Source organism: Pyrus communis, chromosome 17 (assembly GCF_963583255.1).
Source record: "Pyrus communis chromosome 17, drPyrComm1.1, whole genome shotgun sequence".
NCBI lineage: Eukaryota > Viridiplantae > Streptophyta > Magnoliopsida > Rosales > Rosaceae > Pyrus > Pyrus communis.
This window is the reverse complement of record NC_084819.1, coordinates 16154738-16180958: the sequence shown is the minus strand read 5'-3', so window position 1 is coordinate 16180958 and position 26221 is coordinate 16154738. Positions and strand designations below refer to the sequence as shown.

The 26221-nt window shown below is 37.7% G+C and overlaps 5 protein-coding genes across 5 annotated transcripts; 2 read left to right on the top strand and 3 right to left on the bottom strand.

The window, feature by feature from the left end:
- The first annotated feature begins 877 nt into the window (after positions 1-877).
- LOC137723815 (nudix hydrolase 15, mitochondrial-like) lies at positions 878-2470 on the top strand. Its single transcript, XM_068463004.1, has 4 exons — positions 878-1395; positions 1635-1777; positions 1887-2006; positions 2106-2470. Exons 1-4 carry the CDS (start codon positions 1098-1100, stop codon positions 2349-2351), a joined length of 807 nt encoding a protein of 268 aa, XP_068319105.1. The 5' UTR covers positions 878-1097; the 3' UTR covers positions 2352-2470.
- Positions 2471-9193: 6723 nt separating this feature from the next.
- On the top strand, positions 9194-12689 carry LOC137722696 (ammonium transporter 2). Its single transcript, XM_068461759.1, has 3 exons — positions 9194-10026; positions 10420-10809; positions 11767-12689. The coding sequence occupies exons 1-3, from the start codon at positions 9382-9384 to the stop codon at positions 12202-12204; spliced, it is 1473 nt and encodes a 490-aa protein (XP_068317860.1). The 5' UTR covers positions 9194-9381; the 3' UTR covers positions 12205-12689.
- Positions 12690-12845: 156 nt separating this feature from the next.
- Positions 12846-15924, bottom strand: LOC137722697 (BAG family molecular chaperone regulator 4-like). The gene is made up of 4 exons (XM_068461760.1): positions 15453-15924; positions 14500-14834; positions 14270-14416; positions 12846-13264 (listed from the first exon to the last, which is right to left on the bottom strand). Exons 1-4 carry the CDS (start codon positions 15691-15693, stop codon positions 13061-13063), a joined length of 927 nt encoding a protein of 308 aa, XP_068317861.1. The 5' UTR covers positions 15694-15924; the 3' UTR covers positions 12846-13060.
- Positions 15925-17532: 1608 nt separating this feature from the next.
- LOC137722099 (F-box protein At3g07870-like) lies at positions 17533-18648 on the bottom strand. The gene has a single exon (XM_068461081.1). The coding sequence runs from the start codon at positions 18646-18648 to the stop codon at positions 17533-17535; it is 1116 nt and encodes a 371-aa protein (XP_068317182.1).
- A 4089-nt stretch (positions 18649-22737) lies between these two features.
- On the bottom strand, positions 22738-23771 carry LOC137721812 (uncharacterized). The gene is made up of 2 exons (XM_068460821.1): positions 23285-23771; positions 22738-22965 (listed from the first exon to the last, which is right to left on the bottom strand). The coding sequence occupies exons 1-2, from the start codon at positions 23711-23713 to the stop codon at positions 22891-22893; spliced, it is 504 nt and encodes a 167-aa protein (XP_068316922.1). The 5' UTR covers positions 23714-23771; the 3' UTR covers positions 22738-22890.
- Between the last annotated feature and the right edge of the window lie 2450 nt (positions 23772-26221).

The following is a 26221-nucleotide window of genomic DNA, read 5'->3' as shown; positions in this document are numbered from 1 at the left end:
GTTTTAATTGACACTATGATCTACTGGTATTCCTCTTCACTTGTAAGTAAGGGATCTTAGGTTTGATTCTCGCCAAAAGCAAAAATAAACCACATTATTGTCAGTCCATTGTGAGGCTAAATCCATTCCCCCTCCCTTAGATTAGATAATATCATTTGTTCAAAAAAAAAAAAGAAAGAAAAAAGAGTTTTAATTGGTTTTTAGCTAAGTAACCTCAAAATAAATATATACACTATGATATGTTAACGGGCTCAGTCCAGAAGAGAACCTATGACGGATATAGCCCGATTGAATACTATCTCTGCTGATGTGTCCAACTTCTCTGTTGATGCACTCATTAACTAAAATATTACTGGGAAAGAGAAAAAAATAAAAATAAAAAGCCCAAAAACCAGCCCAGACCCATAAGAACGAGTTCGAGAACATCAGCAAAGTGGCTACCCAGATTGAACTGAGATTCAGTAAGCAGAAGTGGCAGCAATGTTTCTTCGTATGTCTGTACGTGTATGAAGATTGATTGTCTGCAATGTAATACCAATTTACACTTAGACTAACTTCATTGAGGTTAATCAAATATCGATTAAATATTGACTAAGTACCGAGTATTGTTGATCGGTAATAGATTTCATGTAACTTTTAATATTAACTGATGTAACAGATAACACAACAGTTTTTTTATTAGTTAATAAATGAGGTTCACAATGGCCCCGAACCAAAAAATTCTTATCCCTTGAGGTACATTTATATTCCAACATCACTGTTATTCCAAAGACATGATCTTGATGGAATATCAATCGAATTTGGAATGAGTTCTGCAAATTATGGCCGGTACACGTTGTGGAATCCATGTAGCAAATTGCAAGCGTACGTGGTCCTCTCGTACTTTCACCATATTCGCAAGTCAATTTGTTGGCTTAAAATTTCATTTTGGTGATGGGTGTTCAGATGCTCTCCCAAATTCCGTTCCCTATGCTCCTATAGATATTTGTAGCTTCTTTGATAATGGAGGCATGCAAAAATTCAAGGAATGATTTACTTTAAAGCTGTTTTGCCTATATATTGAAAAGAGCATGCATATAGTTGGCCAAAAATTATAAATGGCTAGCATAGAGGGTTGGGGAAGAAGCCAAACTCTACATAGCCTTGCCAAGCAGCTTGAGTTCTACAAACCTCCCTCCGCACCGGATAAATCCGAGGATTATAATGAAAGCGATACATGCTTAAACTCCGGTATAAGCTTCAACTCTTTAGCAGCCACAAATGAAAAGTGTTCTTGTGTCAAGTTGAGATTGAGAGAGAGAAGAGCGGCTGTACTGGTATGCATCTTTGAGGGTCCTGAGGGTGAGCTAAGAGTTATTCTTACTCGGAGATCCATGAATTTGGCATCACACCCAGGTATAATATGCTAAATTTGTTGTGAGGGAAGTGATTTAAGCACGCTTGTCGCATGCCCCTATCTGTTTCTAGCCTTTTGATTCTCCAAGGATAAATAAACAGGAGGTATGCAAAGGGAAAAAAAAAAAGAAAAAAGAAAGTGTAAAGATCATTTCTTATTTGTTAATAGTCTTAAATTAATGTTATAGACTTGGCCACGGACACTAGGGTTTTCTAAATCTGTTCTAGAGATTACACAGGAGATGTAGCATTGCCGGGAGGAAAAATGGAGCAGGAAGATGCAGATGAATCTGCAACAGCACAAAGGGAAGCCATGGAAGAGATTGGACTGAATCCAAGTCTAGTTCAAGTTGTTGCAAAGCTAGAGTGCTTTATGTCCCAGGTACCACATACATAAATAAACTCTCTCTTTTTTTCTTTTGATATACCGGTACTATATGAATCGTGCTTTTGAATGTTTTTTTTTTTTTTTTTTTTTTTGCCTTGTGCAGCATTTGGTCTCCGTTGTCCCGGTGATAGGGCTAGTAGCTAGAATTGAAGATTTCAAGCCTGTACTCAGCGCCGACGAAGTTGACGCCATTTTTGATGTTCCATTGGAGATGTTTCTCAAGGTATATTGCCCTGCACAGGTCACAGGCAGAGCATGCATGTCAATTTACATTATTTTGTCAAAAACTTAATTAACAGTGATTTATTTTTGTGTAATGTAGAATGATAATCACAGATTTGAGGAGAGAGAATGGATGGGTTGGAAGTATATTCTCCATCTTTTCGATTTTGAATCAGAGCAGGGGCCGTTTCTAATTTGGGGACTAACTGCAAGCATTTTAATTCGAGCAGCCGCTGTTATCTACCAGCAGCCTCCATTCTTCCAAGGACACAGCCTCCCTGACTTCCAAGAATTGCAAAGAGCCTTGCATAGTGTGCATAATGTTAAACATGAGAATGATATATAATACTACATATGTTGGAGAAAATAAAACCATAAAATTCAAAGCCCTAATTGATACATCATATTCCGTGATGTCATTCAACGATCATAATGGTTTGGCTTTTAGATTCTCTTTCAACAATTATCTATGCTAAAAGTAATCAACAATCAACAAGCACTTAGATGTTTAATTATCGGCATTTCTATTTCAGCTTTATCGAACAAACAACGTTTTGACACATTTGAGATGACCAAACAATTTTAGATTTAGGTTTTTCTAACAGAGATAATCCTAAAGACCTAAAATATAGACAACTTTAATCGTTAGATTGCATTATGTGACAGCCTTAAAGCAGAATTCTCATAAGACTTATAGTCCTGAGACCATAAATGTATAATAGGTTAAGGGTAAGTGAATAGTCATAATTTGACAGAAGCTTCTCCAAAATATAAAACTGAAGGACAAGGTTTGCATAAAGTTCGTTGAAATTCAATTATGTATGGCTCATAAATATGAATGAATGCATTCCGTTTGGTCATGTTGTGGCAAATTCAAACACCTTCTGGTCATAAGCTACTACTTCTTCGAAAATCCGACAAAAATGATTTATTCTTTCAAACTATCGCCAGCATTCCGTGTCTATATAAGCAGACTTACATGAAATGTGTTCCCTTTGTACATGCGCCGTACCATGCCTTGTCAGCTCTATAGAAACTTCGCCATAGTTTCATGGTGGAAAAGTCGGTGCTCAAATAACCAATTTTTTATATTATTCTCCAACTTTCAAACACCATCCAGCATCTCACTATTTTTAAAATTAATATCGTCCCTCAAAATTAATCACTCATGCAATTTAACATGTGTGAAGGTTTTATAAAAAAAAAAATTTGATACAATTGCCAGTGAAAACGTTTATGGTGCGTTTGTTGCATTGGACTGTCTCGGACTGGACTAGCTGCAGGGACTAAGTTGGATTGGATTGGCTTAGACTAAGCAGGATAAAAATAGTGAAGTGTTTGATGCAGTGGTGGACTAAATCTCGGACTAAAATATTTTAGTCCCAATATTTTATTTTTTCCATTTTGCAATGGAACTAGACTTTGTAATTTGCTAGTATCCTAGAAAACTTTGCTGTATTACCCTTGCCTTCTCCCTTTCTGCAAAAAACATCACCCACAGCCTCTGCACATACCAAACTGATTCAAATTTCACCTCCAGTTTTTCTGAAGTAATTTGTAGTTTGTAAAACCCATGCCATTTCCGATGGGATCCAACTGATTAATATCGATTCCGAGAATTTGATTGAGCCAAGCCGGGTCGACTTGGCGCAACCCAACTTCAAATCGTGGCTCAGGAGGCTCTTTGACCGGCAGTTCCCGAGCGTGCTTAGAATATCTTTTGCGCAGGAGAAGCCGACTGCTACTGAGTCGCCGCTGCAGCAGCAGAACTACAGTACCAGCAGGATGGAGCAACTGTCGCCGTTGCGGTCGAGTTCAAGCCGAGCTCGGATCTTGGCGGAGCAGAAAGAGAAGAGAGCGAGGAGAGAGGAGGAGGGGAAGGGGGAATTGGCGAGGGGGAATGATGGTGGCTCTCGACGTTTGTGAAGACATAGGAGCAGAGGAAGATGCAAGGGAGTTAGTCCCCGCTAATCCCTTCGTTCTCGATGGGTCTGTTAGCGAGGGAGTTAATCTCCACGAGTCCCTTCTAATCTCATTAAACTTAGTCCCGGACTGTTAACAAGCACAGGACTAGACCACTACTGTTAGAAGTTGGTATAGAATCCGAGAAGGGTTCCTAACTGGTGTGGGAGTTCTAATTGTAATAGGTATGGGAAACTTGGACGCAAGTTTCAGATAGGTTTAGGATTAGGTTTTGATTTAGTATAAAAGGGTCCTTAACGTTAGGGTATAGTAAGTGTGGATATAGTGTGTGAGAGACTTATGTGACAAGAAAACTATTTGTATGTGTGAGTTTTCTTGTATTCCTTTATTCAATCAATAAAGTGTGCTTCCGTTGTTCATGTTTTCTGTTATTGGTTTGGTTTGATCGAAGGGTAAGTTTCAACAAGTGGTATCAAGAGCCATAGGTTGCGTGGTCAAATCAAAACGATGACAAAAACTGAAAGTGGAGATGATAGGGGTACTAAGGTAACCAAGACTTCGGTGCAAAGTGCTAGGTTTGAGATCGAGAAATTCATTGGGACAAATAACTTCGCTATGTGGCAGTGCGAAGTAAAGGATGTACTGATTCAACAAGGTTTACGGGTGGTGCTTGAAGACATGCCTATAACAATGAGGAAGGAGGAATGGCAGCGGCTGAATGCACATGCATGTTCCACGATTAGACTATGTCTTGGAAAAGCACAAAAATATGGTGTAATGAATATCTCATCAGCTAGAGAGCTATGGGATACGTTGGAATCGAAGTACTTGAAGAAGAGTGCAGAAAACAGACTTTATCTTAAGAGTAAATTGTATCGTTTTCAGTACAAGGAAGGAACTAAGATGATTGACCATCTTGAAGAATTTAACAAGATGATTGCTGAACTTCTGAACCTAGAAGAGACGATCAAAGATGAAGATAAAGCGTTGATTCTGATGAATTCCCTACCTGAATCTTACAAGTCGTTTGTTACGACATGGATTTATGGTAGAGAAACTCTTAAGTTTGATGAAATCTCAAGCGCAGTGATGAATCATGAAGTCCGCAATTTAGACAGACAAGAGAGAAACAATTCTGAAGCACTAATGGTAAGAGGAAGATCAAAGGAAAGAAAACCAGCAACTAAGAAGAGAGGCAAGTCTCGTTCGAGAGGTGCCTCAAGCAACAGAAAGTTTCTCGATAAAGATGAGTGCGCCTTCTGTCATGAGAAAGGGCACTGGAAAAAGGATTGTCCCAAAATCAAAGCCAAGAACAAAGAGAAGAAATATGAAGACTCAGAGGCAAACATTGTCGAGGCTGACAATGAAGATTTCGTCTGTGCCCTAACTGCATCAGACGGAATAAATTATATGAATCACTGGGTGCTTGATACTGGATGCACGCATCATATGACCTCTCAACGTCATTGGTTTTCTTCGTTCAAAACCCTCACTGGAATGGTATATATGGGGGATGATAATCCATGTGCAACGAAAGGAATTGGTAGTGTTAAAATCAGACACCATGATGGTGTAGTCCGAGAGCTACAAGGGGTGAGATATGTCCCAAATCTTAAGAAGAATTTAATCTCGCTTGGAACTCTTGAAGATCAAGGTTGTAAATTCTACTCAGAAAAACAAACATTGAAGGTTGCAAGAGGAGCATTAGTGATAATGAAAGCGCCAAGAAGGGGTTTGCTTTATTTGTTAGAAGGCACCACTATTGAATCTCCAATGGCTATGGTAGCAGCAAGTGATCAATCAGATACATCTTGTCTATGGCATATGAGGCTAGGGCACGTGGGAAACAAGGCTTTGCAAGGATTGATTAAACAAGGGGTCCTAGAGGGAGCCAAAAGTGGGAAGATCGATTTTTGTGAACATTGCATCCTTGGCAAACAAACCAAAGTAAGTTTTGGCACGGCAATACATCAAACGGAGGGAATCCTGGATTATGTACACTCAGATGTCTGGGGGCCTGCGAAGAATGAATCCCTAGGAGGAAAGAGATGGTTCGTATCCTTCATTGATGATTATTCACGAAGAGCATGGATTTGTATGATGAAGCACAAACATGAGGTGCTGGATATTTTCTTAGAATGGAAAAACACAGTCGAAAGGAAGACTGAGAAAAAATTGAAAGTCTTAAGAAGTGATAATGGGGGAGAGTATACGTCTGATCCCTTCTTTAAGACCTGCAAAAAGGAAGGTATAACACGACATTTCAGTGTTAGAGAAACTCCTCAGCAGAACGGAATTGCAGAACGGTTGAATCGAACACTGTTAGAAAAGGTCAGATGTATCCTGTCACAAGCAAAACTGCATAAACGTTTTTGGGCAGAAGCATTGAGTTATGCATGTCACATTCTAAATCGTCTTCCTTCTTCAGCCTTAAACGGAAAGACTCTAATGGAAGTATGGTCAGGACAAATTGCTCAAGATTATGACAGACTAAGGGTATTCGGGTGTGATGCGTATTACCATGTGAAAGAAAATAAATTAGACCCGAGAGCAAGAAAGGCTATTTTTCTAGGGTTTAACAGTGGCGTCAAGGGATTCAGATTGTGGAGTACAGAACTCAAGAAGGTTGTAATAAGCAGAAATGTGACGTTTAATGAAACCCATATGCAACTAAGAGAAGATCGAAAGATTGTGCAAGAGGTGGAGCTAGCAAAAGAACAAACTGAACATTCAAGAGATGAAGACAAACACGACAATGAGGGTCAAATCAGTGTCGATCAAGAAGAAAAGCAAGAAGAGGACAATATGATTAATGATGTACCAGATCAAGAAGATTGTATCGCCAAGAGAAAAGGAAAAAGAGAGGTTGGGCTTCCTGCTAAATTCAAAGATTGCGTCTCCTGTATAGCCTACGCATTGATTAGACATCCCTACAGATTTCACAGAAGCATCAAGGAGTAAAGAAGCTAAAAATTGGCATGAAGCTATGGATGATGAGATGTTGTCACTAAAGAAGAACAAAACTTGGGATCTGGTGGAGCTACCTAAGGGAAGAAAGGCCATTGGATGCAAATGGGTGTATGCAAAGAAAGATGGAATAAATAATGCAAGTTCAGTAAGGTTTAAAGCCATATTAGTAGCAAAAGGCTACGCTCAGAAAGAGGGAATAGATTACAATGAAATCTTCTCTCCCGTGGTGAAACATTCATCCATTCGAATCCTCCTAGCACTGGTGGCACAGTTCGATCTCGAATTAGTACAATTGGACGTAAAAACTACATTTCTGCATGAAATTTGTCTGAAGAAATTTACATATGTCAACCAGAAGGATACGAAGAGAAAGGAAAGGAGAATCTAGTATGCAAGCTCAACAAATCTCTATATGGTTTGAAGCAATCACCAAGGCAATGGTACTTGAGGTTCGACAAGGTTATGAAGGATTTTGGCTACACTAGAAGCCAATACGATCACTGTGTATATCACAAGAAAACAAGGGAAGGTACATATGTATATTTACTGATTTATGTAGATGATATGCTCATTGCCTCTAGTGATCAAACAGAAATCTCAAAACTCAAAACTCAGATGCAAAATGAGTTTGAGATGAAAGACCTTGGCGAAGCAAAGAAAATTTTGGGGATGGAAATCACACGGGATAGAAAGAAAGGGCTGGTGTGTTTATCACAGAAACAGTATGTGGAAAGATTGCTACACAAGTTTGGCATCCGTGATGAAACCAAACCTGTAAGTACACCTCTGGCCTCTCACTTCAAGATGAGCACACAGTTATGCCCTAAGTCTGATGAAGAAAGGACTAAGATGAAGGACATTCCTTATTCTAGTTTGGTTTGAGGGTTGATGTATGCCATGGTATGTACTCGACCTGATATTGCTCATGCAGTTGGATTAGTAAGTAGATTTATGCATAATCCTGGAAAAATGCATTGGGAAGCTGCTCGATGGATACTGCGATATTTGCATGGAACAAGGAGCACGGGAATTTGTTTTGAGCGGAATGATAAAGGAATCGAGAAGTTCTCGATTGGATATGTAGATTCTGATTTTGCTAGTGACTTAGACAAAAGAAGATCTACCACAGGATATGTGTTTACCATAGCGAATGGTCCTATATGTTGGAGATCAATTCTACAACCAACTGTTGCTTTATCAACTACAGAAGCTGAATATATGGCAATGGCAGAAGCAATTAAGGAGGCTATTTGGACACTGGGATTAATAGCAGATTTGGGAGTTAAACAGCGCAAGATAGATGTGCATTGTGATAGTCAAAGTGCTATTTACTTGGCGAAGTATCAAGTGCATCATGCAAGAACCAAACATATAGATGTAAGATATCATTTTGTTCGGGAGATTATAGCTGAAGGCGAGATTCTTGTAAAGAAAATTGCTTCAGCTGATAATCCTGCAGATATGTTAACAAAGGTGGTTGGTGCATCAAAATTCAGTCATTGTCTGGGTTTGGTGCATGTAAGACAGGTTTGATACTTGAAAATGGTGGAGCGATGGAAGCAGAAGAAGTCTCGAGGCGGAGTTCTTACCAAGGTGGAGTTTGTTAGAAGTTGGTATAGAATCCGAGAAGGGTTCCTAACTGGTGTGGGAGTTCTAATTGTAATAGGTATGGGAAACTTGGATGCAAGTTTCAGATAGGTTTAGGATTCCAACTCAGTCTAGGATTAGGTTTTGATTTAGTATAAAAGGGTCCTTAACGTTAGGGTATAGTAAGTGTGGATATAGTGTGTGAGAGACTTATGTGACAAGAAAACTATTTGTATGTGTGAGTTTTCTTGTATTCCTTTATTCAATCAATAAAGTGTGCTTCCATTGTTCATGTTTTCTGTTATTGGTTTGGTTTGATCGAAGGGTAAGTTTCAACACACTACATAGTTCAGTCCAAGCTAGCGAAAGCTAGTGAGCTCAAACAAACACACCCTTAGTACTCTAATAAAAATGTAAAATACCATGAAGTGTGTAATTTGCATTTTTGGTCGAAAAAACTCTCCCATATTGGGGAGATATATAATATAGATATTGACCAAAAAAGTACATAAGAACTTAAGTGTACATTTTTTTTTTTAAACTTTTTTTTTGTAAGTCCTAACAATAAAAGAGAGAAAATTAATTAAAGAAAATCTTAAATTTACTCTCTCGCATTAGAGTGAAACTCTAGTCAACCTCTCTTGCGAGTATAAAATATGGGTTCCAAGTCTCACTAAAATCAATTACACGAGTCAAAGTCCAACCCCATTAATTCCCATTAGAAGTGAATTTCACACGAAGCTATCTATGAATTGATCAGAACACAAAAGCTTAAAGTCCATGCCTTTTCTTTCTCTTTACATCTAATTTACCAACCAAACCAGCTCCACAACAAGGATTACAGATTAATACTAACTAGCCAAGAAGGCAAAGCTCTTAGTCCCCGAAATTTGGCCATGGCCGGCATAACTAATGCTTATAGTGTAGAAACCCCGGCGGTTCCGTCGTGGCTAAACAAAGGAGACAACGCATGGCAACTCACAGCCGCCACTTTTGTTGGGTTACAAAGCATGCCGGGCCTAGTGATCCTCTACGCCAGCATAGTCAAGAAGAAATGGGCAGTAAACTCAGCCTTCATGGCCCTCTACGCCTTCGCCGCCGTGCTCATCTGTTGGGTCCTCGTAGGCTACCGTATGGCCTTCGGGGACCAGCTCCTCCCGTTTTGGGCTAAAGGAGCACCCTCTCTAGGCCAAAAGTTCCTCATTAGCCAAGCCAAAGTGCCCAAAAGCACTCACTTTCGTGACGATGGATCGATTGAGACCCAAACGGTTGAGCCATTTTACCCCATGGCATCACTCGTCTACTTTCAGTTCACTTTTGCAGCTATTACTCTTATTTTGTTAGCAGGGTCTGTTCTTGGCCGCATGAACATCAAGGCTTGGATGGCTTTTGTCCCTCTTTGGCTTCTATTTTCATACACTGTTGGAGCCTTTAGTCTTTGGGGTGGTGGCTTCCTCTATCATTGGGGTGTAATTGACTACTCCGGTGGTTATGTCATCCATCTCTCCTCGGGCATCGCAGGTTTCACCGCCGCTTATTGGGTAGGTACTTATGATTAAACGCGTTTTAGAAAATATCATGCACATAAACGAAACATCAGTAGAGAATCCTTAAACCCATTTTCACAAATTGAAACCCTTTCTAGATCAAATTTGACCTATTTGAAAATGTTTCTCTAAAAAGCACCTCATAAGCGCTTTATTGAAAATTTTCACTAAAATTTCTAGTGCTTATTTCTTCAAAAACGCTTAAAAGCGTTGGCTTAATTTTCAGGTGCTTTATAACACATAAACACTTCTATTTTGTTTTTCTGTTACTTTTGATTATCGGTTTTAGCCATTCTATAAGAACTTCCAAACATCTTTAATTTTAGAATTTGAACTAAGTTCAAAAAATTTAGATGTAATTATACTACGTTTACCTATGTGTTCTAGGTTGGTCCAAGGTTGAAGAGTGACAGGGAGAGGTTTCCACCAAACAACGTGTTGCTAATGCTTTGTGGTGCTGGGATGCTGTGGATGGGCTGGTCAGGTTTCAACGGCGGGGCCCCTTATGCTGCAAACGTTGTTGCTCCAATAGCAGTGTTGAACACAAACATCTGTGCAGCCACCAGCCTTCTTGTATGGACGTCTCTCGACGTTGTGTTCTTCGGCAAGCCGTCGGTGATCGGAGCTGTTCAGGGCATGATGACGGGGCTCGTATGCATCACACCTGGGGCGGGGTTGGTGCAGTCTTGGGCGGCTATTCTGATGGGAATGCTTTCTGGTAGCATTCCATGGGTCTCCATGATGGTCCTACACAAAAAGTCTACCCTATTGCAAAAGGTAAGAGTTTCTGCTTTCCACACTCATTGTTTTTTGGCACATGATACGCATTGTGTGTTTTCCTTTCAATGTCGGCTAAATATTTGTTTTTCATGTCCATATTATGCAAAATCATGTTGTTTAAAACTAAACATTCTGATGTATTCATGTCCATTGAATTTTGTTTGATTTATCAATTTAATAATAATAAATTAAAAAGACAATAAAATTGTGCATGATGAGAAAAAATATGTGATAAAATTACTTTTATTTCAGAAAATTTTAACTCAAGTGACATTTGATATAATCGAGTTAGTGTGAAAATAAAGAATCTTAATTAGGTTTAAGTCTCCATCAAACATTTTAATTTGTTTTATTCTTTAATTCATAAAATATTCATCAAGCTGACTTTTTCTGTGAAAAACGGAGCCAATGCCCAGAACATTACGAGATGGCACGAGGCCAAGAAATACCTAAAACATCATCGTTCAAAAGAAACCTAATATAATCAGAGGGCCACGATAGATAATATTAATCTATCCCCCCGGCTCTTTTTGCCCTAAGCTTTGTAGTATTCAAAATTTTCAACCTTATTGTCCCACCAAAGTCATAACATCCATCATTTTCCACTATACTAGTATATTATAATCGTTCCCTTATCCTTCAAATTTGTACGTTCATCGAGTGCAGATTGACCAAATGAAATAGCCACCTTTCAGACGATTTGGTTTTCTAGAAGATTTCCATTAGTCCTCTGTCCTCTTCCCTTAATGCTTGACCAATCATCAATGAACAAAATATCATAAATAAAACAAAAGAAGAACGTATTTAAGTTAGGTTAGTTGGTTAGGATAGCGTATTCGCTCTTTATACCGAATTTCAAACTGTTTTTGTAAATTAGAATAACGTAGAACATTGCCTTATTGTCACATAAAAAAAATAAAAATCTTACTGTGTTTAATTTGTGATGATTTACAGGTGGATGACACCCTAGGGGTATTTCATACACATGCAGTGGCAGGGCTTTTAGGAGGACTGCTGACTGGGCTTCTGGCAGAGCCAGCACTTTGCAGGCTTATGCTGCCAGTTGGCAACAGCAGAGGTGCATTCTACGGTGGCAGTGGAGGGATGCAATTTCTGAAACAATTGGTTGCTGCCATGTTTGTGATTGCTTGGAACATAGTCTCCACCACTATCATACTTCTGGCAATTAGGGTTTTCATACCTCTGAGAATGCCGGAGGAGCAGCTTATCATTGGAGATGACGCCGTTCACGGAGAAGAGGCTTACGCTCTTTGGGGTGACGGAGAAAAATATGACCCAACAAGACATGGTTGGAATACATCGGTGTATGGTGAAGAAATGGCATCGTCGCCGTATATCAATGGTGCAAGAGGTGTGACCATTAACTTGTAAACACCTACAGCACTATGTCGGATGCATGTATCGTATGATCACATAATTAATATGTACGTATTTGTTACCTGTAAGTAGAAGTTTTGAACAATTTTCCACTAAATTGTTTGAAATTTGAACGTGATTGTGTGATGGGATGATTTCGTCCGAGTTTTGAGACTGTAACACATGTGACAGACGAACACGGTCAAAAACATTAAGTTAAAATAGTGTTTGTATGACAAAATCTCTCCTAATATTCCATTTATGATAGCTTAGTCCAAATTTGACCACTGTGGAGACATTATTTTCAGACAAACAATATATAATTCTTTCAACAGATTCAGTGCACGACTCTGTATCCATAATTGGCGGAAACCTTGCATCAATAATTTAAGGTCATCAAAGCAAGCATAAACGACTGATCATGGCAGATTTTCTATGGCCTCAACAGTAATACCCTGCAATCAAGAACTCGACGCGTGTCGTTAACCCATTTGTCCACCCAATCCTATATCTCCGGTCAAGAGTGCACTCTGTGTTCAATTTCTGAAGCAGATAACTCTTTTAATACAAGCAACACTGGGAGGGGGAATCGTACTCAATACCTCGAGCGGAGGAGATAAATGCTCTGTAAAAGGAATATAAGAAGACGAACAACATAACACGCAAAACGAATCAATTATAAATCCAAAATATACCAATTCCGTTTGATCTGAGCAGATGGTAGTTTCCTTTACAGTGCTTGAAGGCTGTTATATAAACCCTTGAACTGTGAAAGTGGGTACCAGTACCCAAAAATAGCTACTTTGCATGCTAAAGTATCTAATGTTCCACTATGAATCCTGAAACCCAGAAAAGCAGAGAGAACTTTTGGCTAATCGAAGTGTTCCCATTCCTGATTTGGTTCTGCTGACGATGGCTCTGGCGTTGACGTTGGGGGATCTAGGCATCCAACTCCGGAGTCAAAGGTCTCCCACTTGGTTGTTACTGTGGTAGCATTGCTACTGTTGTTAACTGGATTGCTGTTCCTCGCCTTTAGAGCATCCAATGCATCCACAAAGTTCTGGACACGTCGCACCTGTACAAGAAAGTTAAACCAGCCATAATAGATCTCTAATTGTCTATGCAACTTCAAAATTTTGAAACAAATTATAAACTAGCCATTACATACTGACATTCCAATGTGCTTATTGCAACAAATAAAGTTTAAGCAGAGAAGCGAGAAAAACCTATAAACCCTTGGGATTACAGTCCTATAGGCTTTTTGGAGAGAAGAGGAGAGAGAAAGAGGGAGGGGGAGAGGGGAGGAATATTATAACCATTGGGATTTCAAAGAGAGATAACCGATCTCGTAATGCTGATCCATTAAAAATCTAATAGCTCCAAGTGCAGAAAGTAATGGAATTCCATTCGCAAATACCAACATCAACACATATCATGCTACTCTAGAAAATAATGACCTCAAGTGTAAGACACATGATACATAGCAACCAACGAAAGCCAACAATGCTGCTTATATTGTGCAATCCTTTAGTTGTTTCAAGCAATACAATGAAATGATCTATGTGGTGGAAGCCCTCAAGTGGAGTCTACTATATGTGAAAATACTGAAGTTGGGCCCAAAGGACCAGTATAAACTGACTACTAAGGGCAATTGTGTGTCCTATTACATATGTAACGGGAATGACTATAGCATATAGGCATGCATCCAACCTTTCCTCACAAACTATTTACAAGAAACCTGGTGGGGCTCTATAAATTAACACCGAGGTAGAATCCTAAATAGAATCCTGATAATGAATCTTTTGATTGTCCTTTCCCATCACTTCACATTGCTCCAATCACCCTGACCATTGGCAGGGCTACCATCTCACCACCAGAATACGTCAATTTTGACACAATGCATGCCACAATAAAGAAATTCTCACCTCCCTATATCTATAAACTATAACAACCCTCAACGCCGATGATCACAACAACTTCATCGTGTGATCAGCACAACACAGTACATCATTTCCACAAGAACAAACAAAATGCATGGCAATTCCATCATAAGAAACCAACAATCATGAAAAATACGAACCTCTGCCCTGCGTTGCATTTTTTCTTCTCCTTCAGCTTGAATGCTGTCCAATTTCAGCAACTGCCTCATGAGCAACTCTGTTGACACAACAAATTCTTTATCGGAAACCTTGGTCCCACCAGCCACAGCCACTTCCAAGACAGCAACCTTTTAAAATCAAACAAAACATTGTGAGCCCCAAACCAATTTAACATTTTGGTAACCAAATACAACCAGGACATGGAACTCACCCTCTCTGCGAGCTTATCAACCTCGGCTACGACTTCAGCAATTGCATGAGAAGCTTTTGACATCACATTGCTTTTGCCTCCAACCTGTCCACCATTGTTTGGCATCTCTTTGCTGTTTACTCCAACTTCTCCAGCATTGATTGGCATCTCATTGCTTTGATTTACCTCCTCAACCTTACTCTCCTTCCGGGCCTCCAGAAGCAGCACCTTCGAGTTATTCTTCACACCAGCAATGTCCAGATGCTCCTCATCTGCCTTCTCCACCCCCCTGAAAAAGAGCCTCTGCTCCTCTGGCTCCAAATCAGTCTTCTGTGCAAGATGTTTCTTCATATCACCTGACATCATCCAAAATAAAATCAAGTACTAACCCCTAACAACTCTCTTCCATTATTAAAAACACTAATTTGGAGAAATACGGGATTTTCACTAAGAAGCCCTTGATAAGGATACAATTAGATAAAACACTTAAAAACCCAAAACTTTGGAAACAATTCCCGGTCCTTGTAATTTGCGGACACCAAAGAAATTTCACAACTAGGAATCACTTAAGGCTATCAAAAGTAAGGGAGAATTTTTTTTCCCCAAATTAAGAACTTGACGTATTTTCATACAAGACTCATAGTTGTCGGAATGTTGTTCCTAATTTACCGAATACCACTCGACCCAACTATTATTCCACTTCCCCCATGGATTATATGTTGCTTGGTGAGGATTATGCTTCTTCTTTTCTTCTATAGTTCGATTCTCGAAGTGTTCATCCCTAATATTAGTAGTTGTCAAGGGTGCTACACTAATTAACTAAAACCCATCAATTCCAATCTAGCTAATCATGATTTACTCTCGAAATTAGCAACCACTACTTCAATTAACCATTGAAAACAGCAATCAAATCATATCAGTGACAGTGAATATGATTAAAATGGAAGATAACATCAGGAGTGAAAGAATAATACCGAAAGTGGAGTGAGCAGGGAGGAAGAGCTCGAAGTGGGGCCCGTTGCCCGGGCCGAGAACTACGTCGATCTTCATCATGGGCCCCCGAAATGAGGCGGAAGCACCGCCACCAGCAGCCGCCGAGGCGTCATCCTCGTCTTCCCGCCTCTGGACCAGCATGCCACCTGGGCGCATCTCCCAATCGATCTCCTCGTCCTGATCGGGTACCAACACTTTCGGATTCGGATTCTTTTTCACCATCGTAAAAAATGAGGCGGGAATCGAGTGGTGGTGGTCGTGAGGATGTTGACTAGTTAGCGACAGAGTGAGGGTTTGAGGGGGAGAGAGAGATGATCGGAGGGTTTCAACGGAACGCGTTTCGTAGAAGGGTGTGGTCGGTTCACTCCATCATTCCGAGTCCGACGTCAAAAGGTTTTTGAGCGGTGCATTTTTCATCACATATTTTGGGGGTGGATTTCGAATAACCAATAAATGTGGAAAATATACTTCTGGGAGTGAGTAATAACTAACGAGGGAGTGAATGTAATAAAATTGTAAAGAGTCCATCGTCTCGTACATCAAATGTTATAGTACAAATAATTTACTATTAAAAAAAAATTAACCACATGTGCTAATCTGCAAATTCTTTTACTATCGTTCTTTTTGTTAGTAGCATTGTTTAGTAATGCTTTAAGAAAAAGCAATTTGTCGTTTGGTAGACAACCAATAATGTTATTAATTTTTTAAAATCACTTTTGATGTTAAATATAGTGTTTGGGTGTCACAAAGAAGAGATCGGGACTAAAAAAAAATTTTAAAACTAACTTTTTATGTTTTCAGGACTTAGGCATGGTTTTTTAGTTATTTTTAAGTCTAATTTCTAAAAACCGTCTATCAAAGAAGAATTCAAGATTTGTGACTCAAAAACAATTTTCAAATTGAAAAACTTGTACTCAAACAGAGTATCAAGCATACCCTAAGCAATTTATGATTAATTTGACAAAACATTATGTATTTAACTGCTCCGGTTGTTGGAAAGAAGCGTATTGACTAGTTAATTTATGCTTGATTTATCCGTTTCTAGGGTTAAAATCTTCTTTACATTGTGTAGCCACGAAGAAAAACAAACTAACCATCTTATTATGAATTTGCCAAGTGTGACCTTGAAAGGTCAGCAACGTTATGTGAATTGTCAAATGATTCATAATTAAAGACAAAATGGTTATTAAACGAGTTTCAAGCGTGATTTTGAAATAATAAAATAAAATGTTACATATATGAAACAAGGTGTAGTCATACATTTGTAACAATTTTTCACACGTCTGTGTAAGTACTAAATTTGGGGCATCATAAAGAAGAGGATAAGGTGTTTTATTTGGGGCTCAGTAAAATTTTGTTGGGAATTTCAATCCGGACAAGGAAAAAGAGCATTCCATACCACAACTATATAGATTAACTTCCCTCCGGATAAGATTTGAAATGATATTTGGAGGCTCCTCAAACTCCAAAATTTTGTGACGTAGATAAACCAAAACGCACCATCCTATGACGCGTCACAAAGTAAAAAATGATTACAAGCGTGAATCTTTAAAGAACTAAAATCTGGAATCCACCAGTTGTTTGAGAGAAATCCCAAAGACTCTTTTTTTTATTATTATTAAAGATTGAATTGATGATTACAATTATAACATCCACGACTTAAATATACAAGTCATTTACAACTCCCTTCGACAACTCTAAAGCTTAGGGAATCAAACGAAAATAAATGACATTAATCGGACGGAAGCGAAAGGTCCGATCTTTATTACATAAATTAAAACTGTGTTTTGGAGGCTGAAACGGTCTTGGATGGCTAAAAGGTATTATAGGTCCAAATTGAAGCTTAGACGCCAAACCTGCAAATTCCTGATGCATCCTTTTGTCTTCCAACGGTCCATTTTTCTTCAATTCATTCCGCCATTTGTTCTACATCAGCCTATGTTCCATTGAATTCGCTGGTCTATAATTTTGCTTGTTGAGATCAAAGTTTCATACCAAAACTAAAAGAAATAAGAAACAATTAACAAACACAGAAATAGGCAAGACAGATTTCTGAAACTTTCACATGTTTGCACCACCTCCAGGTAAAGCCAAAGTCTCTGGATAAGTAACTGCTTCAACGTCGTTTTCGTCGTCAGCCTCGATAATAATTCTGTATGTTTTTTGCCTGGGATTATAGATCACCAAGATCCTTCCCTCATGATCCAGCAAAACTTCACCACTCTCGAAGATGCATACAGGCATTACAGTAAGATCACAAAAGTCAACAAAAATCTGTCTAGCTAATCTCGTTGATGAAATTTTCGCGACTCTTTTCCAAGATTCCTTGACTCCATATTCCTTCATAATCCATATCGAAAAAGTTTTATCCTGGAGCGCTGAAGTATACACAAAGAGACAACCTTGGCTGGTCCCGATTCCGACGAAGATATCTCTATCGTCACGTTGGGGCAATGACAGTGTGCTCTTAAAATTTTCTTCTGCTAAATCAAAAGAGACGATCTTAGAAATTCTTCTCTGAAGCTGTATCCAGTGAAGAGCTCCATTTAAGAAGCAGCCCCGGTGATCATTCTTCTCAAGATAATACGGGTCTCGACAAGTCCTCCATGAATTCGTTTTGACTGTAAAGACATATATCATGGATCGGAAAGGCTCTTCAGTTGAAGTTGTACTGTCACGACTGCCCAATATTAACTTGTAATCTTCAGCGGAGGAATCGTACCCTAATCCGTAAAATATCTTATTACGGTCAACATAAGGAGGTTCCGGTAACACATTGGTATCTCCGGTGGAAGGGTTCCATAAGATAATGTTGTAAGGGTATTCGCCAAAGTCAATTTCTAGACATACCAAACCGTTACACGAACCCAAAATATCAATAACCATATCTGGTTTAATTACTGACGGATAATTGAGCACTCTGGTTGAAACGACATCATCATTATAGTCTATGGAAAGGAGATTGAGATGGTCATCTGACATTTTTGCAACGAAGAGCTTGATGTTGTTGTTGCTGGTGCTTGTGACCACTGTGTTTCTCTGGTGTTGCGCAACGAACTGAGGATTGGAGATTACATGAAGCCATGGCTTGCACACACACCGAAATCGCATTAAAGATTTAACCGGCAGCCTCGAGAGTATGTCGAGTTTGATTTCATCAGGGAGACTGGGCGCCATTGAATGGGAAATTTTGCGAGACGTCACAAGGGTACTGAACAAGAATACCAAAAGATTAATATAGACACACACATACACACAATACTCTTTGCTCAACATTAAACTGAACATATCGCACACAATGCTCTTCACTCAACATTAAACTGAACATATCTAGCTAGGATTTTATACAGTGGGAAACTGAACCACGAGTAGTTATATTCATGAATCGGCACTCACTTCAACAGATACCAAAATGATTATTTATGGCTCATTTAAGATTCACTTATATAGAAAACGCTTATGCTTGTAAGAGTTTTTGCTAGAAGTTTTTTTATTAAAAATTTGATCTAACTAGAATTACTCTTATTAGAAACTATTTGAAATTTTTTACAAAAATCTAAGTGCTTCTCAAGTTCTTTTTGACACCTTATAAAATTAAATGATTATTTCAACCAAAGATCGATTATGCAATTGAACTAGCTATTCAAAATAAGATAATATTACTAGCTTCATTATTTCTAGAGATTAAACACAAGCAGCGTCTTTCAGCCATAAAAGTTGTAAGATCCTGAATTCCTCTCCCCTTAATATTTTAATAATTCAATGTAGATTATCCTAAATACCAAAAAAAAAAAAAAAAAAAAAAATTCAGTGTGCCCAGAACACGAAGTTGTACATCACATTTTATTATAAGCGGAGGGAAATTCTATTCTTCAAGTGACCCTCAACTTATTTAATGTCATATGGTATACCATCCCGTATCTCGGACACATTAAAAAATTTGTCATCAAATACAAAAAACACACACAACAATATATACGCAATAAATAAATAATAAGAGGAATATGTGAGATACGCGAATTTGCACTAGAACTGCCAAACTCATCTTAGGATGTGTGAAAAAGAACGAAAGAATCACATGAAAACAAAACATGGAAATAATTCTAGAGATAAATGAGCTAAAGGGTTTAATTACCTCAACTTATCGCTTTATATGGCGATTGATATTCAAGCAGGTCTGGAAACAAATGAGTTATAGCTAAGGAAGCCGTTAAGCAGACCCAAAAGTTGAATCCATTATCCACTCCCACTATGTTTTTGAGTAGTCTCCAAGATTTCCAGCAACTGGATGCAAACCAACAATACTTGACCCAAACTAAGATAAAGGCTCACTCATGACTGTTTTTTCCTCTTTCATTTGTAATAAAATGATAAGAAGGAAGTCAAAAATTAGCGGAAGAGGTAGGAAAAGAAGCTAGTGAAATGTATAAGGTGTCAATAGCACTTCCAGGAGTATGCTTAATTGCTTTGCATATATATATAGATTTAATGGATATGTGATTTGAAATGAAATGAGAAAGAAATGAAATAAGTTACGCAATTTAATTGTAGGTTAAAGATATCTTACCTATTACGGAAATAAGTAAGAAATGAAATAACTTACGCAATTTAACTGTAACGGTAGGAAGAAGTGTGATACACCCTAAAAACAATTACTCGAAAAAAGGACGTTGAAGACCCAAAAGCAACAAATGCCTTTTACCAGAACAGATATATTTTCAAACTAATAGCTTCAAGATAAATGGTCACTTAGTATTACGGTCTAGTAGTATTCCTCTTCACTTGTACGTGAGAGATCTTAGGTTTGATTCTCATCAGGTAGCTTGTTTACTACTTGGTGATTCCAGGTTTTGTAACTCTTTAGAAACCTCGGTCAAACAGAAGTGAAGATTATCGTGTTCGATTAGCTGGAAGTGTAGCTTTCTTATCTTACCCAGGAAGTTACTTTTCGCAATGCAAGTAATGTTTATCAATTATTTAAGTTACCAGCACATAAAACGTGTAAAATAGCGTAAGTAGATTATTGTTCTTTAAACTATACAACGTGAATCGATCGGCTAAACCATTTTCGATCTTTTTTAAGTAGTCTAGAGCATAGACGGCTCCGATCGTCTAATAAAAATACATGCTCGAAAAAATAAAATAGAAGGTAGAAGCATAAGATCCGAAGAAGAAACTTGTTAACTTCTCTTGTTTCACAATACAAATCATACAAAGAAAACAAAAACTATTTGGAGTCGTTATTTATTTAACTAGCCGAAAAGTCTAAGGGCACTTACCTAATTGTGCAAGGAACTTGTACTAAAGTTTCAGAGAGACTCGACAAAAAAAGTTTCTGAGAGATGGGCCGCTATAAATTATTAAAAATATTGATATTGTCTTTACTTAATCGCACATGTAATTAATAAATGTGAGAATTCTATGTAAAAGACTTTGGTGCAATTAAAAGTGATATCGTTTCATATAAATTGTGATTTATTTTATAAAATAGCCAATATAGTTTTTTTTCTTTTGTTTAACATGCCCCCGAAAAAAGGGACTTTGGAGTGGGCCAGACGTAGAGTTGTCTTGGTTATGTTTATAAGTGAAAAAAGTAATTCAGATCTAAATCTAAAATCCACTTTACTTGAAGTTTCAGAGAGATGGGCGTGACCACACTAATGACATCAAGATTGTCTTTACTTAATCACCCCTGCATTAATGTAAGGGTTTTTTTTATTCAAAAAGCTTCGATACAATTAGGAGTGAGACTGTTCAAATTGTGATTTATTTTATAAGATGACAAATTTGAGACTTAGATCATCTTCATTAAAAGCATTCATCCCTCCCGCACCGAATTCCAAACTGAGTCCCCAACCACCCCCAAATGTTAAAAAAAAGGTAGTTATTGGATTCAAAGTCACTAACCATGGTATTACTTTTATTTAGGCTTTGATGGTCATAATTGACAGAGCGAAAGTATCTGATTAAGGATTCACGAACTATTTCGTTTTAGTAAAACTCGGATAATCCAGAGAATTAATAAAAAAAATACTCTTATTTAATGATTAATACAATAAAAATTGAATCAATACAACTCAATCATAGCAAGTGGCCTACTGGTAAGGACGCGGATTACAGCTTCCTAATAAACAAAAATATGGAAGGTTCCGAGTTCGTTGCTTCGAGCTAATGAGTCTACTTCACTGTGGTCACGAATAGGATGAAATTTCCCATAACATCTTTGGGCCCAGAAAGAATAAATAACCGTAACTTGCCTCCAGTTGTCCATTTAAAAATAAATAAATAAATCAACACAACTCCATTAGTCAAATAGTCATAGGAAAATCCCAATTGCAAAAGAAAGTAAAAAGAACAGTACAAAATTACTCAAAACACTCAACAAACTTTTAGAAAGATGTTCTAAACCCCTAAAACCTCCAAAAACATCTTATGTCACTAAAAAGCCGTGTGTTGGACCCGTGTTGCCACTTGCCAGTGCCTTTCCCACCCGAAAAAAGGATCACGGGCCAAAACAAATACCTAAAAGCCAAAATACACTATTCCCGTCGCTGTTCTAAACCCCTGAACGATGTTTAAACACCCAAAACGTCTTATGTCACAAAAAAAAATAAATAAATAAATAAAATTAAAAAAATAAAAAAATAAAAAAAAGCCGTGTGTTGGACTCATCTTGCCAAACCCTTTCCAAACCAAAACAAGTATCATGGGGCCAAAAACGAATGCCGAAAATCCAAAATACACTATTCACAAAATCCCAAAAACACTAATCACTTCACTTCTTTCAGTCCCTCTTCAATACTACACGAACGCATTCTCCAATTCCAATTACTAATGTTATCATCATTAAACGGAGCAACTCCAATGGTCATTATTTAACTGAATCAAGTTGAAGGTTATATGACAAATTTTTTAACAAAAATCGAGTGCAAGAGTTAACCGCAAATATGCCAAAAAGGGTTTGAAGGAAATTAGGTGAAGCAAATCACTTACGTTATAAAACATTTGCTTAACAATATTATCATGGGCCTTGGGATTAATATTTGAGGCCTAGGGCCGCGCCTACCTTAGCTCACAATGTATCAAAACCAAACAAAAGGTGATGCACAATAAAATCCACCAAATCATATGAAAGGATAATTTGTTCCATGATTTTTTTTCTTTTTCTTTTTTCAATCATAAGCATCTCTAATTTTGGAGTCCAACCAACAGTTTCCCTGCAGACCTCTAACTTCATGTAATATATATTTGCTCCGAAAACTCCCAACTCTTTTGAAAAAAAAAAAAAAACTAATTTTACATTATTGTCTTGCTCAGAACTTGAGAAACTAAAGATAACATCACACGTTAAGTGAAAAAAAGTGCATGATAAAAAAGTCAAAGTACAACATCCAAACAACTAATATATAGTAATTAGCATCAGAAAATGGCGATCAACACTGCTTCTCCCAGAACATGCCCTTCAATTGCCTCCAACACCTTCTCCTTCGTCACCTGCAACTCACCCAAATTTTAACATTTAATAAAATAAAATAAACTGTTTCTAAAAGGTTTAATATTCTCTTACTAATATTTACTTAAATCCGAGTCCCGCATTAGTGAAGATTTACGAGATCAATCAGACTCACAATTTAACAATATATAAGAATTGATTTAACTATTTATGGTGACACATAGTCGATTTACGTGATCAATCGGATTCATAATTTAACAATATATAAGAACTGACTTAACTATTTATGTTGTCAAATAGTCCAACAAGAGAACAGATTCTATTTGAATGTTAAAAGACAACATAGACTTACAAACATACCTTGTGACCTAGGTGCAGATCATCGTCCAAAGCATAAAGCTTGAACTCGATCCTATGACCATGATTAGGCAGCATGGGCCCACGCCACCCAGGCACCTTCCAATCATTGTTACCTTCCTTGATCTCGCCATAATCACCACCCACCTCCTCTTCTTTACCGGAAAAACCCTCCGGCAGTTTTTTCAGAGTCGGTGGAATGTTCACCACGACCCAATGCGTCCAAGGCACGAGCGGACCCTTTGGGTCGGGTGCGTCAATGTCCTGTACAACTAGGGCTAGGCTCTTGGTCCCTTGTGGCAAGTTGTACCATTCTAAAGGTGGAGATATGTTCTTTTTTGTTCCTTGACCTTCTCCTGTGTATTTTCTGGGTAACCTTCCTTCATGGTCTATTTCGGGTGATGTCAATCTGAATTCGTCGCCGGAAGCCATAGCTCTTTTGGTTTGTACATATGCACTTTGGTGATTTATATGGCTATTTTTAGGTACGAGCTTTATAAAGCTTTGTTTTTGGGTGCACAAATATTAGACACGTTTGTGTGAAGAAGTTTCGTGTTGGCGATAGAAGGTGCGAGGTGTATCGTGATGTGACACGTACGATGACATGTGGAGCCTGCTCGAGTCTTCCGTTTCAAAGAGGCCCATTAGTCGTGAAGAATATGTCAAATTTAAGTTTTGCCGTAACATAGAAAGTGATTCCATCTTTTAGTCGGATTTATTCTCAGCAAGTTTCTTAAATAGGCAAAATAGATTGAGTAAAACATAAAGTATGTGTAGTCGTTAACTAACATGCTAATAACCTATTCTAATACCATAAAATTTTTGAAGCTCCACTATAACACACATCAATGCCTAAAGAAAGATTGTTTCAGTCTTACGTGATCAATCTCCAAGATATATCGCGAAGCAATTTCGGAGGAGCTACCGATTGCTGCCTTCATTGTTCAAAATTGCATAGTTGGAGTTGTCAGCAACGATGCTTATTTTATACAAAAATCATATGCACTGGGAGCTAGTGGTTTATCGCCTTATCAAAATATAACAACCGCGTTCTAAATGATAGCATATGCAAATGTCTTATGTGACGAGTAGTGGAAAATGATGAAAAGCACGACTATTAATACCGTACAAAAATTTCCATCATCTTACAATACTCATCGCACAATTCAGTTGGCATTTCATTTAGAGCCCAAATGTCTTTTGATAGAGTGATAACGGCATAACTTCTAACGCATCTGGTTTTTGTACAAAATATTACGTAGGCGCACTCGATAGCGCCCCCAAAATCTCTCATCGGTATATCATGGAGCTTGATCACCTAGACCTAAGTAATATTTCATTAGGGTTGACGTGCATCATGTTGATCTGTCCATAAATAATTTTTCAGTGGTTTGACAGTATGATCTTCTTCAACAAAATTATCATACAATTGATTCACCATAATCGTTGTTTCCATGTCTTTACCTTTTGAGCTTTCATCACTGTAAAATAGTTGTTAGGATTCCTAAAGAACTGAAATGAAGGTAACAAAAAAAAATTCAATGAAAATGTAGATATGGATTAGAACATTGTATTTTTTATATATCTCAATTGGTACATGCATGAATTGTAAGAAGTAATTAGCAATCAACAGGTTACTAGCATCACAGGTATAACAAATAGAATTACAATAAATATATCAAATAATTAAAAAGAAAAACAAACTTATCTGCCGAAGAGGAGGAAGAATAAGCCATGACTGCTAGAGTTTTGAAGGAAGTCTTTTGCACTCAACAGCCGATAGTCCTTGTTATAGAATAGGGTTTTTAACATTGATAAGGATGATATGAGTGCAGGGACTACCTATTATAGTGATGAGTCTCCTTATGATCCGGCCTATTACTAAGTAGTAGGGATTGGCCAAATCATGGGATAACATTAGAGTTTAAATGATATCGATATCTTGTCTAACCACATAAGTCCCTTTGGTTAGTTGCACAATAAGGACTTCAAATCCTAATTAAAACGAGATTCCGTAATTTCCTCAACACCAATTAACTCATTAGCGAAGTTAATGGATTGAAAAGAAATCAATAAATATATTCATTGACACTCACATGCTTACATGAATGTGACTTGAATTCAATTAAGTTCTATTCAATAGGATATTATCGTTTTTATGCGTGATGCTATGTAAATCACATATTTATATTACATTGGTGGTATCTCTAGCATTTTTTTATTTTATTTCTCAGAGTGGTTCACTTTAATTTAATAGTCTGGGCTGTTTTAATTGAATTCATAATATCTTGCCCTCTCTGTTAAATACGAATTTTTTTTAGTCAAACCATCTGACTACGTAGATTGTTCGATCAACCTCACAGAGCAATGAGATTATATATGTTTTAGTTTCGTCAAAGTCCGCGCTGATCTTGCAATAGAGTTACCTAGATTCGACGGATGAGATCCTAGATCTTGGGCCATTCATGAAAATTGGGCTAGTCTGATCCAAGAATATATTTAACCATGCAAATTGCTCCCAAAGTTTCTGATTTTGTGATTAGATTAGACGAAAGAAAAAGAGAGACCAAATAGGAGTAGGGAGTACGTTATATAGCTTCAAACTTCAAAAGAAGAAAAAAAGAATGATTAGGAGGTATGTAATTTGCAATTATTGGTTATGGGACCGTGGGAATGCCCGGAATGGGGAGACTGTGTAACTGTGTACTGACCGATAAAAGCTTTTTTAGAGTGGTCTATTATGACAACGGTGCGATAATATTTATGTAGTGTTTTATGTATTCATTTTTCATTTGGTTCAATAAAAAAATTTAATATATCCCTTGTAATATAGGAAATTTTAACGAAAATCTGTCGGTACTGTTCACTGTAACGAAAAATTATATTTTTACACTAAAAAGTCAATCCTGGTACTATCCACTTTACCCTTTATTTTATTTT